The sequence below is a fragment of the Haliotis rufescens genome, unplaced genomic scaffold (genome assembly GCF_023055435.1).
Source record: "Haliotis rufescens isolate VD_foot unplaced genomic scaffold, xgHalRufe1.0.p SCAF_8, whole genome shotgun sequence".
NCBI classification, from domain to species: Eukaryota; Metazoa; Mollusca; class Gastropoda; order Lepetellida; family Haliotidae; genus Haliotis; species Haliotis rufescens.
The window spans coordinates 45,080,727-45,100,409 of NW_025964372.1; the positions used below are offsets into that span (position 1 = coordinate 45,080,727).

Consider the following 19,683-nt stretch of genomic DNA (forward strand, 5'->3'; position numbering starts at 1 on the left):
ATGCACGTGGTGGTGAGTATTAACCTGTTTTATATTTATTTTTAAAATGAGAACTCAATTCCTTTCAGGGCTCATGGATACTGTGCATTCAGAAGAATCTCAACTTCAAGTCTAAGGACCTAAGACGTCCTAAAAAATTAGAAAAGTTCATCCTTCATGTTTTGTGAATAAAATGAGAGAATCAGACTCATACAGGCGCTTTAAATATGTACGACCATAAACTGAAAATGTAAACTTTTATACGCCAAACCTGTGCCAAACATATTGCCTTAGCATGTAATGTGATCAATTCGCATGGTCCTATGCAACTGTTGTACGATGGCAGTCAGTCATGGATTATTAACAATGAATGCCAAAATAATTTCTCAACCAACTTCTTTAAGTTAGTTTGGATCTTCCCAGACAGATGCCTCAAAATGCAATCATGTATGTGTTGCATAACGCTGCACTCATCAATATTCCAGCTAAATGACGGCGGTCTGTAAATAATCGAGTCTGGACCAGACAATCCAGTGATTGACATCATGAGCATCTATCCACGCAATTGGGATACGCTGAAATGCATCTGGAAATCAAGCCTGTATTCTTGGCCGTTTTTGACAGATTCGAGTCGGCCCCTCTGTGGGTCAGCGGTTGCTCTATCGTAGGCGACCTAATCGTTTACTAAGCACCCTGACAATATATATGCAATGTTGTGGATGATATAGTTTTGAAACTATTATTAAACAAAAAGGCTCATTAAGTACTGAATTGATTCATCTGTCGTTGGATATAGAACTTTGGTGAAGCGCCATGGTGTGGGTACATTGGTTTGAGTGGATTGCCGATCTGAATTATGGAAACACCGATACTAGTGTTCATTTAAAACTTGGAGCCGAAATGAATTTTTATTTTATTATAATACTACACTCGCATATAAAACAAGCATTGAACTTCAGCAAGATAGGAAGAGAACGTGACGTGGGCACCCATAAAATCATCATCAAGCCTACCACTCACTATGACGCAGAAACTATGACGTCACAGTTGGCTGTCAAAAAGTTCCAAAATTCAAGGAAATCTTGGGTCTCAAACGACACTGTCTTTGTTGATTAATTTTCTGCATTGATAGAAATTTGGTTCCAAATATATCCTTGGGACAACACGGTCACAAACGTAAAAATGATAATACTTTATACACATAATGTAAAGATGTTAGCAACGTGGTGTTTCTTCTAGTTGGTACGGTCGTAATGTTGCCTCGGAACTTCTTATAATAGTCGTCAAGGTGCCACATGTTAAAAAGAACTAATCATCAAATATCAAATATGTCTATTTTTCAAATGCGGTATTTCCTGAATACATTACTGTCGTACAGTGAGTGAGTATCGTTTTACTCCGTTTTTAGCAATGTAGCAGAGGGGCACATCAGAATTTACCAGGACTTCACACATTGTGCCCATGTGGGGAATCGGACCCGGGTCTTCGGCGTGACGAGTGAACGCATTAACCACATGGCTTCCCCACCGCCCCACTGTCGTACAGAGATGGAGGAGTTGGAAGGAGAGTTGTCCCTGGGTCATCTGAATTTGTTAATACGGATCAGGGTAAAAGGTAAACACACTACAATTCGTAGAAAATCCCAGTAAGGAATCCATCGGCTAGGCTGTTGTAATAATCACTTTCCCCACATTGCCCCAGTGTCCACACAACACCAGATGCTTCATGCCTCATTACTCGCTGATTGTTCATTTCACATGTATAATTACAACATGAAGAGGCCCTGGTGACTTTGATTTTTATCTTCTTTCCTTTGCTGACAGTCAGAGGTGAAGGAAACATCATCACATCTGAGAGTTGTCCCTCTTTCACATCCGGGACCTGCTGATGCTGCAGCAGGTTTGTGTCATCACTGTCAGTAATAACTATGTCTAGAGACACCTTCTCCTCCACCTCCCTAGCATACACGCTCAGCCCGGTCAGGTGAACACTGGTATCACAGGATAAATACAATGCATCACGTTGATAATCTATTTCGTCAAAATACCCGCAGGTCTTTTGGTCAGGAGGTAAGCGAGACAAGTAAAAGACAGGAGATTTCCGAGATATGTCACAGAACGGCCGTATATCCATGTCGCTGATAGAGTATTTTCGTAAGAACATTATGACATGGGCATCACTTAAAATACCTTCATTGCAGACAGTTGTGGCAAATTGCGCCATTGAAATAAATGGAAAACGAATGAGAAACAAACACTCTCCCAACACTTCTCTTTTCTCTTCTGGAGTTACCTCCCTTCCCTGACGTCGACATTCAGCTTCCGCCCAAGACATCACAGATCGGAAGATGCAAATCTCGTCAACTCTCATGTCATCTGCCTTCAGGATCAGCTTTAGACATTCCTTGCTTAGCTCACAGAATCCGTCGCTAGCAATAGTCACCTCCACTCTGGATTTAATTACCAGAAGAGCTCTGGCCTTGAGGTCTTCTTTATCAAACAGGACTGCTTGTTGTAGGAATACACATGCGTTGCTAGGCGACAGAGATTGTAAGCAGAACTCCTCACATTGCGTTTCCAGTCCTGGGACGTTGTATTTCCTAGCAGCGTACATCAGACCAAGGACAGTGTTAGGAGTTAATGCGACTTCCCCCGTGTAGAGGTACCTGGTGATGAAATGTTAATGTTATATACAGTCTCACTCGGGTGTGTTTGGATATCAAATGTATCAACTCAGGCTTGCTGAGACACAAGGGTGGGATTCTATTAATCATCAAAAATCATTATTTAGCTTAACTTTCTGAATAGTAACACCAAGTGTCGTGGATGTAACTAATACAGCCACAGTTTCAGTGGCAGTGGGATTAGTGATGTCATTTGTTTGTGATGTCATGGTAACCGATGACATCACACTGGCCGCAAAGCATTGTTACAATTTCATTGATCTCACATACAGATATCTCTCATGGAAATGAGTTTTGGGTGAAACATATCTTTTAATTGCTCACAAAACAGCTCTAGTTATGGTAATATGCTATTATGTCATATTGTGGCTGCTGGAGATTGTGCCATGTCAACAACTTGTTCTCTTTGTACCTTCTGTTATCTTCTGTTATCCGTCTGCCAGATAGTTCGAAATATACCAATAAAACATCTCAACTAACCTTAGAAAGGTCTTGAAGTTCTCTGTCTGAATATCAGGAATCAGTACTTGGCCCGTCTCGGGGATCGATCCACAGAACATCGCGTGAAACACGCAGCTACGGCTGACTAAAATGAATTTGTGAGCCTGGATTGTCTCCCTTTGATCTCCAACGAGGAAGGTCACATCAGCCAACAACAAACTGTCCAACATGTGCAGGTTGGTTTCCGGGAAGGTCTTCCCACTTTGCCAATTGTCAACATCAGTTGCCATGATGTGTCTGAACAAACGAAATGAAAACACTCTGTATTCCCTCTGAGGAAGACTTATTTTGTTTTAATAAATTTAACTAAAAACGTTTTCGTGTTCTTGAAACCTTGATACTGGAGTCGCAATATGGACCAGGATGTGGTGATCGCAGGCTCTGATGCCGGATTCGTCTTGATCACGATCCTTGGTTTGACAGCACCATACACTTAGATTTCACCAACACGGAAACCTGCTCCACATTGGGCTTCTAATCCCACAATAAGATGTCACGCACTCACTCCACCAACACTAAGATGTCACTCACTCAGTCCACCACACTAACTTGTCATTCACTCAGTCCACCAACACTAACATGTCACTCACTCAGTCCACCACACTAACATGTCACTCACTCAGTCCACCCACACTAACATGTCACTCACTCAGTCCACCCACACTAACATGTCACTCACTCAGTCCACCCACACTAACATGTCATTCACTCAGTCCACCCACACTAACATGTCACTCACTCAGTCCACCAACACTAACATGTCACTCACTCAGTCCACCCACACTAACATGTCACTCACTCAGTCCACCACACTAACATGTCACTCACTCAGTCCACCCACACTAACATGTCACTCACTCAGTCCACCAACACTAACATGTCACTCACTCAGTCCACCCACACTAACATGTCACTCACTCACTCCACCAACAATAACATGTCACTCACTCAGCCCACCAACACTTAGATGTAACTCACTCATTCCACCCAAACTAAGGTGTAACTCATTCACTCCACGAACGCTTAGATGTCACTCACTCACTCCACCCACACTAAGATGTCACGCACTCACGTCAACCCGCACTAAGATATCACTCACTCACTCCACCTACACTAAGATGTCACTCACTCACTCCACCTACACTAAGATGTCACTCACTCCACCCACACTAAGGTGTCACTCCCTCACTCCACCCACACTAAGATGTCACTCCCCCACTCCACCAACACTAAGATGTCACTAACTCACTTCACCCACACTAAGATGTCACGCACTCACTACATCGACATTAAGATGTAACTCCCTCACTCCACCCACACTAAGATGTCACTCCCTCACTCCACCAACACTAAGATGTCACTCACTCACTCCACCAACACTAAGATGTCACTCACTTACTTCACCCACACTAAGATGTCACGCACTCACTCCACCCACACTTAGATGTCACTCACTCACTCCACCCACACTTAGATGTCACTCACTCACTCCACCCACACTTAGATGTCACTCACTCACTCCAAACACACTTAGATGTCACTTACTCACTCCACCAACAATAAGATGTCACTCACTCCACCAACACTTAGATGTCACTCACTCACTCCACCAACAGTAAGATATCACTCACTCACTCCATCCACACTAAGATGTCACTCACTCCATACAGCCTAAGATGTCACTCACTCCATCCACACTAAGGTGTCACTCACTCACTCCATCAACACTAAGATGTCACTCACTCCACCAACACTAAGATGTCACACACTCACTCAACCAACACTAAGGTGTCATCCACTCACACCACCAACACTAAGGTGTCAATCACTCACACCACCCACACTAAAATGCGACTCACTCACTCCACCCACACAAAGATGTCACTCACTCACTCCACCCACACTAAGCTTTCACTCACTCACTCCACCAACAGTACGAAATCACTCACTCCACCAACAGTACGATATGACGCACTCCACCAACACGAAGATGTCACTCACTCACTCCACCAACACGAAGATGTCACTCACTCACTTCACCCACACTAAGATGTCACTCACTCACTTCACCCACACTAAGATGTCACTCACTCTACCCACACTATGGTGTCACTCACTCACTCCACCAACAGTCAGATATCACTCACTCCACCAACACTAAGATGTCATGCACTCAATCTACCCTCCAACCACACTAAGATGTCACGCACACCACCAACACTAAGATGTCACTCACTCACTCCACCAACACTAAGATGTAACTCACTCACTCCATCCACACTAAATTGTCACTCACTCACTCCACCAACAGTAAGAAATCAATCACTCCACCAATAGTAAGATGTCAAGCACTCAACCAACAATAAGATGTCACTCACTAACTCCACCAACACTTAGATGTCACTCACTCACTCCATCCACAATAAGGTGTTACTCACTCACTCCATCCACACTAAGATGTCACTCACTCACTCCACCAACACTAAGTTGTCACGCACTCACTCCACCCTCCAACCACACTAAGATGTCACGCACATCACCAACACTAAGATGTCACTCACTCACTCCACCAACACTACGATGTCACTCACTCACTCCATCCACACTAAGGTGTCACTCACTCACTCCACCAACAGTAAGATGTCACGCACTCCACCAACTCTAAGATGTCACTCACTAACTCCACCAACTCTAAGATGTCACGCACTCACTCCATCCACACCAAGATGTTACTCACTCACTCCACCAACAGTAAGAAATCACTCACTCCACCAAAAGTACGATATCACTCCTTCCACCAACACTAAGATGTCACGCACTCCACCAACACAAAAATGTCACTCACTCACTCCACCAACACTATGATGTCACTCACTCCACCCACACTATGATGTCACTCACTCACTCCACCAACACTAAGATGTCACTCACTCACTCAACCAACACTAAGGTGTCATCCACTCACACCACCCGCACTAAAATGCCACTCACTCACTCCACCCACACAAAGATGTCACTCACTCACTCCACCCACAATAAGCTTTCACTCACTCACTCCACCAACAGTACGAAATCACTCACTCCACCAACAGTACGACATGACGCACTCCACCAACACGAAGATGTCACTCACTCACTTCACCCACACTAAGATGTCACTCACTCTACCCACACTATGGTGTCACTCACTCACTCCACAAACAGTCAGATATCACTCACTCCACCAACACTAAGATGTCATGCACTCAATCTACCCTCCAACCACACTAAGATGTCACGCACACCACCAACACTAAGATGTCACTCACTCACTCCACCAACACTAAGATGTAACTCACTCACTCCATCCACACTAAATTGTCACTCACTCACTCCACCAACAGTAAGAAATCAATCACTCCACCAATAGTAAGATGTCAAGCACTCAACCAACAATAAGATGTCACTCACTAACTCCACCAACACTTAGATGTCACTCACTCACTCCATCCACAATAAGGTGTTACTCACTCACTCCATCCACACTAAGATGTCACTCACTCACTCCACCAACACTAAGTTGTCACGCACTCACTCCACCCTCCAACCACACTAAGATGTCACGCACATCACCAACACTAAGATGTCACTCACTCACTCCACCAACACTACGATGTCACTCACTCACTCCATCCACACTAAGGTGTCACTCACTCACTCCACCAACAGTAAGATGTCACGCACTCCACCAACTCTAAGATGTCACTCACTAACTCCACCAACTCTAAGATGTCACGCACTCACTCCATCCACACCAAGATGTTACTCACTCACTCCACCAACAGTAAGAAATCACTCACTCCACCAAAAGTACGATATCACTCCTTCCACCAACACTAAGATGTCACGCACTCCACCAACACAAAAATGTCACTCACTCACTCCACCAACACTATGATGTCACTCACTCCACCCACACTATGATGTCACTCACTCACTCCACCAACACTAAGATGTCACTCACTCACTCAACCAACACTAAGGTGTCATCCACTCACACCACCCGCACTAAAATGCCACTCACTCACTCCACCCACACAAAGATGTCAATCACTCACTCCACCCACAATAAGCTTTCACTCACTCACTCCACCAACAGTACGAAATCACTCACTCCACCAACAGTACGACATGACGCACTCCACCAACACGAAGATGTCACTCACTCACTCTACCAACACGAAGATGTCACTCACTCACTTCACCCACACTAAGATGTCACTCACTCACTTCACCCACACTAAGATGTCACTCACTCTACCCACACTATGGTGTCACTTACTCACTCCACCAACAGTCAGATATCACTCACTCCACCAACACTAAGATGTCACGCACTCACTCCACCCTCCAACCACACTAAGATGTCACGCACACCACTAACACTAAGATGTCACTCACTCACTCCACCAACACTAAGATGTCTCTCACTCACTCAATCCACACTAAAGTGTCACTCACTCACTCCACCAACAGTAAGAAATCTCTCACTCCACCAATAGTAAGATGTCACGCACTCCACCAACACTAAGATGTCACTCACTAACTCCACCAACACTAAGATGTCACTCATTCACTCCATCCACTCTAAGGTGTCACTCACTCACTCCATCCACACTAAGATGTCACTCACTCACTCCACCAACAGTAAGAAATCACTCACTCCACCAACACTAACATTTCACGCACTTCACCAACACTAAGATGTCACTCACTAACTCCATTAAACGTAAGAAATCACTCACTCCACCAAAATTAAGATGTCACGCACTCACTCCACCCTCAAACCACACTTAGATGTCACGCACATCACCAACACTAAGATGTCACTCACTCACTCCACCAATACTAAGGTGTCATCCACTCACACCACCAACACTAAGGTGTCAATCACTCACACAACCGACACTAAAATGCGACACACTCACTCCATCCACACAAAGATGTCACCCAATCACTCCACCCGCACTAAAATGCGACTCACTCACTCCACCCACACAAAGATGTCACTCACTCACTCCACCCACACTAAGCTTTCACTCACTCACTCCACCAACAGTACGAAATCACTCACTCCACCAACAGTACGATATGACGCACTCCACCAGCACGAAGATGTCACTCACTCACTCCACCAACACGAAGATGTCACTCACTCACTTCACCCACACTAAGATGTCACTCACTCACTTCACCCACACTAAGATGTCACTCACTCTACCCACACTATGGTGTCACTCACTCACTCCACCAACAGTCAGATATCACTCACTCCACCAACACTAAGATGTCACGCACTCACTCCACCCTCCAACCACACTAAGATGTCACGCACACCACCAACACTAAGATGTCACTCACTCACTCCACCAACACTAAGATGTAACTCACTCACTCCATCCACACTAAAGTGTCACTCACTCACTCCACCAACAGTAAGAAATCAATCACTCCACCAATAGTAAGATGTCAAGCACTCAACTAACAATAAGATGTCACTCACTAACTCCACCAACACTTAGATGTCACTCACTCACTCCATCCACAATAAGGTGTCACTCACTCACTCCATCCACACTAAGATGTCACTCACTCACTCCACCAACACTAAGTTGTCACGCACTCACTCCACCCTCCAACCACACTAAGATGTCACGCACATCACCAACACTAAGATGTCACTCACTCACTCCACCAACACTACGATGTCACTCACTCACTCCATCCACACTAAGGTGTCACTCACTCACTCCACCAACAGTAAGATGTCACGCACTCCATCAACTCTAAGATGTCACTCACTAACTCCACCAACTCTAAGATGTCACTCACTAACTCCACCAACACTAAGATGTTACTCACTCACTCCACCAACAGTAAGAAATCACCCTCTCCACCAACAGTACGATATCACTTCTTCCACCAACACTAAGATGTCATGCACTCCACCAAGACAAAAATGTCACTCACTTACTCCACCAACACTATGATGTCACTCATTCACTCCACCTACACTAAGATGTCATTCACTCCACCAACACTAAGATGTCACTCACTCCACCCACACTAAGGTGTCACTCCCTCACTCCACCCACACTAAGATGTCACTCCCTCACTTCACCCAAACTAAGATGTTACTCACTCACTCCAACAACACTAAGATGTCACTCACTCACTCCACCCACACTAAGATGTCACTCACTCACTCCACCCACACTAAGATGTCACTCACTCACTCCATCCACACTAAGGTGTCACTCACTCACTCCACCAACTCTAAGATGTCACTCACTAACTCCACCAACACTAAGGTGTAACTCACTCACTCGATCCACACCAAGATGTTACTCACTCACTCCACCAACAGTAAGAAATCACTCACTCCACCAAAAGTACGATATCACTCCTTCCACCAACACTAAGATGTCACGCACTCCACCAACACAAAAATGTCACTCACTCACTCCACCAACACTATGATGTCACTCACTCCACCCACACTATGATGTCACTCACTCACTCCACCAACACTAAGATGTCACTCACTCACTCAACCAAAACTAAGGTGTCATCCACTCACACCACCCGCACTAAAATGCCACTCACTCACTCCACCCACACAAAGATGTCACTCACTCACTCCACCCACACTAAGCTTTCACTCACTCACTCCACCAACAGTACGAAATCACTCACTCCACCAACAGTACGACATGACGCACTCCACCAACACGAAGATGTCACTCACTCACTCTACCAACACGAAGATGTCACTCACTCACTTCACCCACACTAAGATGTCACTCACTCACTTCACCCACACTAAGATGTCACTCACTCTACCCACAATATGGTGTCACTTACTCACTCCACCAACAGTCAGATATCACTCACTCCACCAACACTAAGATGTCACGCACTCACTCCACCCTCCAACCACACTAAGATGTCAGGCACACCACCAACACTAAGATGTCACTCACTCACTCCACCAACACTAAGATGTCTCTCACTCACTCAATCCACACTAAAGTGTCACTCACTCACTCCACCAACAGTAAGAAATCTCTCACTCCACCAATAGTAAGATGTCACGCACTCCACCAACACTAAGATGTCACTCACTAACTCCACCAACACTAAGATGTCACTCACTCACTCCATCCACTCTAAGGTGTCACTCACTCACTCAATCCACACTAAGATGTCACTCACTCACTCCACCAACAGTAAGAAATCACTCACTCCACCAACACTAACATTTCACGCACTTCACCAACACTAAGATGTCACTCACTAACTCCATCAAACGTAAGAAATCACTCACTCCACCAAAATTAAGATGTCACGCACTCACTCCACCCTCAAACCACACTTAGATGTCACGCACATCACCAACACTAAGATGTCACTCACTCACTCCACCAATACTAAGGTGTCATCCACTCACACCACCAACACTAAGGTGTCAATCACTCACACAACCGACACTAAAATGCGACACACTCACTCCATCCACACAAAGATGTCACCCAATCACTCCACCCGCACTAAAATGCGACTCACTCACTCCACCCACACAAAGATGTCAATCACTCACTCCACCCACAATAAGCTTTCACTCACTCACTCCACCAACAGTACGAAATCACTCACTCCACCAACAGTACGATATGACGCACTCCACCAGCACGAAGATGTCACTCACTCACTCCACCAACACGAAGATGTCACTCACTCACTTCACCCACACTAAGATGTCACTCACTCACTTCACCCACACTAAGATGTCACTCACTCTACCCACACTATGGTGTCACTCACTCACTCCACCAACAGTCAGATATCACTCACTCCACCAACACTAAGATGTCACGCACTCACTTCACCCTCCAACCACACTAAGATGTCACGCACACCACCAACACTAAGATGTCACTCACTCACTCCACCAACACTAAGATGTAACTCACTCACTCCACCAACAGTAAGAAATCAATCACTCCACCAATAGTAAGATGTCAAGCACTCAACTAACAATAAGATGTCACACACTAACTCCACCAACACTTAGATGTCACTCACTCACTCCATCCACACTAAGATGTCACTCACTCACTCCACCAACACTAAGTTGTCACGCTCTCACTCCACCCTCCAACCACACTAAGATGTCACGCACATCACCAACACTAAGATGTCACTCACTCACTCCACCAACACTACGATGTCACTCACTCACTCCATCCACACTAAGGTGTCACTCACTCACTCCACCAACAGTAAGATGTCACGCACTCTATCAACTCTAAGATGTCACTCACTAACTCCACCAACAGTAAGAAATCACTCACTCCACCAAAAGTACGATATCACTCCTTCCACCAACACTAAGATGTCACGCACTCCACCAACACAAAAATGTCACTCACTCACTCCACCAACACTATGATGTCACTCACTCCACCCACACTATGATGTCACTCACTCACTCCACCAACACTAAGATGTCACTCACTCACTCAACCAAAACTAAGGTGTCATCCACTCACACCACCCGCACTAAAATGCCACTCACTCACTCCACCCACACAAAGATGTCACTCACTCACTCCACCCACAATAAGCTTTCACTCACTCACTCCACCAACAGTACGAAATCACTCACTCCACCAACAGTTCGACATGACGCACTCCACCAACACGAAGATGTCACTCACTCACTCTACCAACACGAAGATGTCACTCACTCACTTCACCCACACTAAGATGTCACTCACTCACTTCACCCACACTAAGATGTCACTCACTCTACCCACAATATGGTGTCACTTATTCACTCCACCAACAGTCAGATATCACTCACTCCACCAACACTAAGATGTCACGCACTCACTCCACCCTCCAACCACATTAAGATGTCAGGCACACCACCAACACTAAGATGTCACTCACTCACTCCACCAACACTAAGATGTCTCTCACTCACTCAATCCACACTAAAGTGTCACTCACTCACTCCACCAACAGTAAGAAATCTCTCACTCCACCAATAGTAAGATGTCACGCACTCCACCAACACTAAGATGTCACTCACTAACTCCACCAACACTAAGATGTCACTCACTCACTCCATCCACTCTAAGGTGTCACTCACTCACTCCATCCACACTAAGATGTCACTCACTCACTCCACCAACAGTAAGAAATCACTCACTCCACCAACACTAACATTTCACGCACTTCACCAACACTAAGATGTCACTCACTAACTCCATCAAACGTAAGAAATCACTCACTCCACCAAAATTAAGATGTCACGCACTCACTCCACCCTCAAACCACACTTAGATGTCACGCACATCACCAACACTAAGATGTCACTCACTCACTCCACCAATACTAAGGTGTCATCCACTCACACCACCAACACTAAGGTGTCAATCACTCACACAACCGACACTAAAATGCGACACACTCACTCCATCCACACAAAGATGTCACCCAATCACTCCACCCGCACTAAAATGCGACTCACTCACTCCACCCACACAAAGATGTCAATCACTCACTCCACCCACAATAAGCTTTCACTCACTCACTCCACCAACAGTACGAAATCACTCACTCCACCAACAGTACGATATGACGCACTCCACCAGCACGAAGATGTCACTCACTCACTCCACCAACACGAAGATGTCACTCACTCACTTCACCCACACTAAGATGTCACTCACTCACTTCACCCACACTAAGATGTCACTCACTCTACCCACACTATGGTGTCACTCACTCACTCCACCAACAGTCAGATATCACTCACTCCACCAACACTAAGATGTCACGCACTCACTCCACACTCCAACCATACTAAGATGTCACGCACACCACCAACACTAAGATGTCACTCACTCACTCCACCCACACTAAGATGTCACTCACTCACTCCATCCACACTAAATTGTCACTCACTCACTCCACCAACAGTAAGAAATCAATCACTCCACCAATAGTAAGATGTCAAGCACTCAACTAACAATAAGATGTCACACACTAACTCCACCAACACTTAGATGTCACTCACTCACTCCATCCACAATAAGGTGTCACTCACTCACTCCATCCACACTAAGATGTCACTCACTCACTCCACCAACACTAAGTTGTCACGCTCTCACTCCACCCTCCAACCACACTAAGATGTCACGCACATCACCAACACTAAGATGTCACTCACTCACTCCACCAACACTACGATGTCACTCACTCACTCCATCCACACTAAGGTGTCACTCACTCACTCCACCAACAGTAAGATGTCACGCACTCTATCAACTCTAAGATGTCACTCACTAACTTCACCAACTCTAAGATGTCAATCACTCACTCCACCAAAATTAAGATGTCACTCACTAACTCCACCAACACTAAGATGTTACTCACTCACTCCACCAACTGTAAGAAATCACCCTCTCCACCAACAGTACGATATCACTTCTTCCACCAACACTAAGATGTCATGCACTCCACCAAGACAAAAATGTCACTCACTTACTCCACCAACACTATGATGTCACTCATTCACTCCACCTACACTAAGATGTCATTCACTCCACCAACACTAAGATGTCACTCACTCCACCCACACTAAGGTGTCACTCCCTCACTCCACCCACACTAAGATGTCACTCCCTCACTTCACCCACACTAAGATGTTACTCACTCACTCCAACAACACTAAGATGTCACTCACTCACTCCACCCACACTAAGATGTCACTCACTCACTCCACCCACACTAAGATGTCACTCACTCACTCCACCAACAATAAGATGTCACTCACTCACTCCACCCACACTAAAATGTCACGCACTCACTCCACAAACAGTTAGATATCACCCACTCACTCCATCCACACTAAGATGTCACTCACTCCATCCAGACTAAGATGTCACTCACTCCATCAACACTAAGATGTCACTCACTCAACCAACACTAAGGTGTCACTCACTCACTCCACCAACGCTACGATGTCACTCACTCCACCAACACTAAAATGCCACTCACTCACTCCACCCACACAAAGATGTCACTCACTCACTCCACCAACACTAAGATGTCACTCACTCACTCAACCAACACTAAGGTGTCATCCACTCACACCACCCGCACTAAAATGCCACTCACTCACTCCACCCACACAAAGATGCCACTCACTCACTCCATCAACACTAAGCTTTCACTCACTCACTCCACCAACACTAAGGTGTCACTCACTCACTCCACCAACACTAAGATATCACTCACTCACTCAACCAACACTAAGGTGTCATCCACTCACACCACCCGCACTAAAATGCCACTCACTCACTCCACCCACACAAAGATGTCACTCACTCACTCCACCCACACTAAGCTTTCACTCACTCCCTCCACCAACAGTACGAAATCACTCACTCCACCAACAGTACGATATGACGCACTCCACCAACACTAAGATGTCACCCAATCACTCCACCAACACGAAGATGTCACTCACTCACTTCACCCACACTAAGCTTTCACTCACTCACTCCACCAACAGTACGAAATCACTCACTCCACCAAAAGTACGACATGACGCACTCCACCAACACGAAGATGTCACTCACTCACTCCACCAACACGAAGATGTCACTCACTCACTTCACCCACACTAAGATGTCACTCACTAACTCCACCAACACTAAGATGTCACTCACTCACTCCATCCACTCTAAGATGTCACTCACTCACTCCATCCACACTAAGATGTCACTCACTCACTCCACCAACACTAACATTTCACGCACTTCACCAACACTAAGATGTCACTCACTCCACCAACACTAACATTTCACGCACTTCACCAACACTAAGATGTCACTCACTAACTCCATCAAACGTAAGAAATCACTCACTCCACCAAAATTAAGATGTCACGCACTCACTCCACCCTCAAACCACACTTAGATGACACGCACATCACCAACACTAAGATGTCACTCACTCACTCCACCAACACTAAGATGTCACTCACTCACTCCATCCACACTAAGGTGTCACTCACTCCACCAACTCTAAGATGTCACTCACTAACTCCACCAACACTAAGGTGTAACTCACTCACTCCATCCACACCAAGATGTTACTCACTCACTCCACCAATAGTAAGAAATCACTCACTCCACCAAAAGTACGATATCACTCCTTCCACCAACACTAAGATGTCACGCACTCCACCAACACAAAAATGTCAATCACTCACTCCACCAACACTATGATGTCACTCACTCCACCCACACTATGATGTCACTCACTCACTCCATCCAAACTAAGCAGTAATCCACCCACTCCACACACACTAATTTTGTCACTCACTCACTCCAACCACACTAAGATGTCAATCACTCCATCCACACGGAGATGTCACTCACGCACTCAACCCACACTAACATGCCACTCACTGACTCCACCGACACTAAGATCTTACGCACTCACTCCACCAACACTAAGATGTCACGCACTACACCAACACTAAGATGTCACTCACTCACTCCACTAACACTAAGATGTCACTCACTCCACCAACAGTAAGATGTCACTCACTCACTCCATCCACACAAAGGTGTCAATCACTCACTCCACCAACAGTAAGATATCACTCACTCCACCCACACTAAGATGGCACTCACTCCACCAACACTAAGATGGCACTCACTCACTCCACACACACTTAGGTGCCCACCTACCAAATATGGGAATGCCATACCATAATAAGCCTACATGCTGACTTATGTTGACTTATGCTGACTTATGTTGACTTATGCTGAATGTGACCACAAATATTTTCAAGCAAGTGACATTTGGTGCGGAAGGAGGTGGGGGGGGGGGGGGGGGGGGGGGGGGGGATGGGGTTTTTAGCTTCCGGAACTCGGAAAAGGAGCTGGCTGAGCAAGTCAATTCCTTTGCTTTTATTGCTGCCCTAAGGCCAGACTGTGCACACGTGTACATGTAATAGTTGTTGAATGCCTAGTTATTTTTAAAACAATATATAACGTTACTATGGAAACACATGGTTGTGTGTAATCAAAAGAAAGCTCCGTTGTTGCTGTGAGACGAACAACAAGGGAGATAACCATGGAACGGCATTAGGACCTCAAGTTTTGATTTATAAACACCAGCGTTCATCAGTTCTACCTGGCTTAAGTGACCTGTGGACTAAATGAGCTGCATCTAGGTGAACACAAGTATGTAAATGTCCCTCAAACACTTAATTAATATACAATCGTTGATGTAAATGTACGTCAGATTACTTTACCTGTATGTGTAACACCTCGAGACAACACTACCCGGTCTTGCTTCCTGGTTGACGTCACGTGACATCTACAGTCTCACCGAAATACAAAGGCTGTCGAGCCCACGCCTTCAATGTAAGTTCCTTTCATGTCAACACTGACGCAGTCTCTCCTGTGTTTGGGAGGAGTTGTGGGTAGTGTTTATAGTACACTTCTTTGCCTTAGCTACGTCTACTGTCTACTCTACTGACCCCTTTAGGGTGTGACACTGTGACTATTCTATTTCAATCTGTCGAGTATTTGTATGGAACACTCACTGTTTGCATGTTGTGAGGAATAGCTGGGGCACAAAACCCAAACACTCGTGACATGCGGTCATGAATTTCTTGGAGGGTACTTTTCCTCTAAAGTCAAAAACTTGATGACTGCTCGGTACACGTTCTTGTCCATTTCTGGGTCCATTTCGACCCCTATCACGTTCAACTGGTTGTCACTAATGTACAAACCGCCTCAACAGACTAAATACACTTGCAATGACCTACTCAAACAATGTACTACATTGACTAGTCCACATTGTTATAAATTATGGCCCCTTAGTTGAAAGCTAGTCATAGAAAATAGTAAACGTGGTTTATTATAATATCTACACTGTCCCCAGTTGAAACGCGAAAGTTAACCCACGATTTGTACAAAAATTGTGAATTCAGGAAATAACCGCTTAAGATCAATGAACAATTAAATTACATCGAAACACATCTGTTTAAGTTTACAATCATTAAAGGCACAATGAGTGAAATATTTGGCAGCAGCAGTATATACTTCACCACCAATAAAACGCACGTCAGGTTTCTTTGTTTGTGATATGAACAAAATAATTTGTGAAAAGAACTGTATACCCAATGCCATTGAGATACTACAGACCAGACTAATGTGAAATGCGATGGCGAGGGAGTTTGGATGAAATGTGACTACTATCATCAGAAAGTTCGCAAAGCAGGCAGTATCCAAGAGCGGCCTCAATCTGGGCGGCCAAGGGTCACTACTCCAGTGTAGGACCGTTACATCCGGGTGACACATTTGCGTGACCGACAGTCAAGAGCAACAGAGACAGATGCAGCCGCTCAAGGTCCACGTCAACCCGCGGGGAGGAGGAAGCGTCATGGTGTGGGGAGGCTTCAGTCATCGTCACAAGGCCCCTCTTCACGTGCTCCGTCGTGGCACTGCTGTCGTGTACAGGGATGCTGGTTCTTCGCAATCACGTCACACCTCTCTTCCTGGGTCAAACTCAAGGCCAATTAAAGTTGGTTGACTGCGATAGAGAATATACTTTGTTGATTGTGAAATACGCAATGTCATTTATTCATACCACTGTACTGGGATGGCAGTTAGCAGTAGCCTGCTAGCCGGGACCAGTTTTATTAATATTAAATCGGGCTTGTAGATGTTCTTGTAAATTCTATCCCTGATGTACCTGCATCGGCATTGCCTAAAAGTCGGGCCGGGCCGGGCCAAGACGGGCCAAAGTGTTACTGGCTAATTACTTCATTATCGGCGATCATACCTACATATAATTGATGCAACATACACACATGTCATTAATGAACAATCACCAAACAAACAAGTGCACCAATAAGTAATTCGGAGTAAATCGCTTGAAAACCAGAAAGTGGAGCAGTGTGTAAGCAGTCGCTGATCTTGGTAACATGTAGAAGAGCAATCGTTAAACGAAATAAGATTTGAAACGTATCAAATACTTCTAGCTATCGTGATACAACGTTCCATCTGTGCGCATAGTGTTTATATTTATAGGAACGTTCTATATATAAGTAAATACCACTTTATAATGTCACTGATCGTCGTATTTAAAGCAGATACGTTGGTTAAAGTAGACCTCTTCTCCCTATACTCTCAACAGTCACACAAGTGTTCGGTCCGACTTGGCCCGGGCTGTCAAAATCGACTTTAAACTCACATATGTATCATCAAATGGATTCACATCTATAAACTAGTATAATATCTACCTAAATACCACTTTATAGTGTCTCAGATCGCTGTACTTAAAGAAAACAAGGTGCTCAAAGTGAAGCATTTTTTCTGTATTTTCTTTAGAAGTGTCAGAAGTGTTTTGTCCGACTTTGCCTGGGCTGTCAACATCAACTTAAACCTCACAGATGTATCATCAGATGGATTCATATGTTCAGATTAGTATTATATCTACCTAACTACCACTTTACTATGTCACGGTACATCATATTTAAAGAAAAACAAGGTGCTCAAAGTGAAACCCTTTTCCCTCTACATTCTCAACATAGTCTCTATCAGAAGTGTTTGGCTTGTGTGGGGTCCGACTTGGCCCGGGCGGTCAAAATCACATTTAAACAGACAGATGTATCTTCAAATGTATTAACATCTTTAGAATCGTGTTATATCTACCTATATACCACTTTATAATGTCACGGTACATCGTATTTAAAGAAAACAAGGACTCAAAGTCAAGCATTTTTACTGTATTTTCTTAAGAAAATCTATGTCAGAAGTGTTCGGTCCGACTTGGCCAGGGCTGTCAAAATCAACTTAAATTTCACAGATGTATCATCAAATGGATTAACATCTTTAGATTAGTATTATATCTACCTAAATACCACTGTATTATGTCACGGTACATCGTATTTGAAATAAAACAAGGTGCTCAAATCAAGTATTTTTACTGTATTTTCTTAAGAAAATCTATGTCAGAAGCGTTCGGTCCGACTTGGCCAGGGCTGTCAAAATCAACTTAAATTTCACAGATGTATCATCAAATGGATTAACATCTTTAGATTAGTATTATATCTACCTAAATACCACTTTATTATGTCACGTTACATCGTATTTAAAGAAAACGAGGTGCTCAAAGTGAAGCCCTTTTCCCTCTACATTCTCAACATAGTCTCTATCAGAAGTGTTTGTCTTGTGTTGGGTCCGACTTGGCCCGGGCTGTCAAAATCAACTTAAACCTCACAGATGTATCATCAAATGGATTCACATCTTAAGATTAGTATTATATCTACCTAAATACCACTTTATAGTGTCTTCGATCGATGTAGTTAAAGAAAAGAAGGGGCTCAAAGTGAAGCCCTTTTCCCTCTACATTCTCAACATAGTCTCTATCAGAAGTGTTTG

At 44.6% G+C, this 19,683-nt stretch overlaps 1 protein-coding gene across 1 annotated transcript; it reads right to left on the minus strand.

Moving 5' to 3' along the window:
- Positions 1–880: 880 nt before the first annotated feature.
- LOC124143547 (BTB/POZ domain-containing protein 6-like) lies at positions 881–16,900 on the minus strand. Its single transcript, XM_048389651.1, has 3 exons — positions 16,545–16,900; positions 3,143–3,400; positions 881–2,644 (listed from the first exon to the last, which is right to left on the minus strand). Exons 1-3 carry the CDS (start codon positions 16,607–16,609, stop codon positions 1,603–1,605), a joined length of 1,365 nt encoding a protein of 454 aa, XP_048245608.1. The 5' UTR covers positions 16,610–16,900; the 3' UTR covers positions 881–1,602.
- Between the last annotated feature and the right edge of the window lie 2,783 nt (positions 16,901–19,683).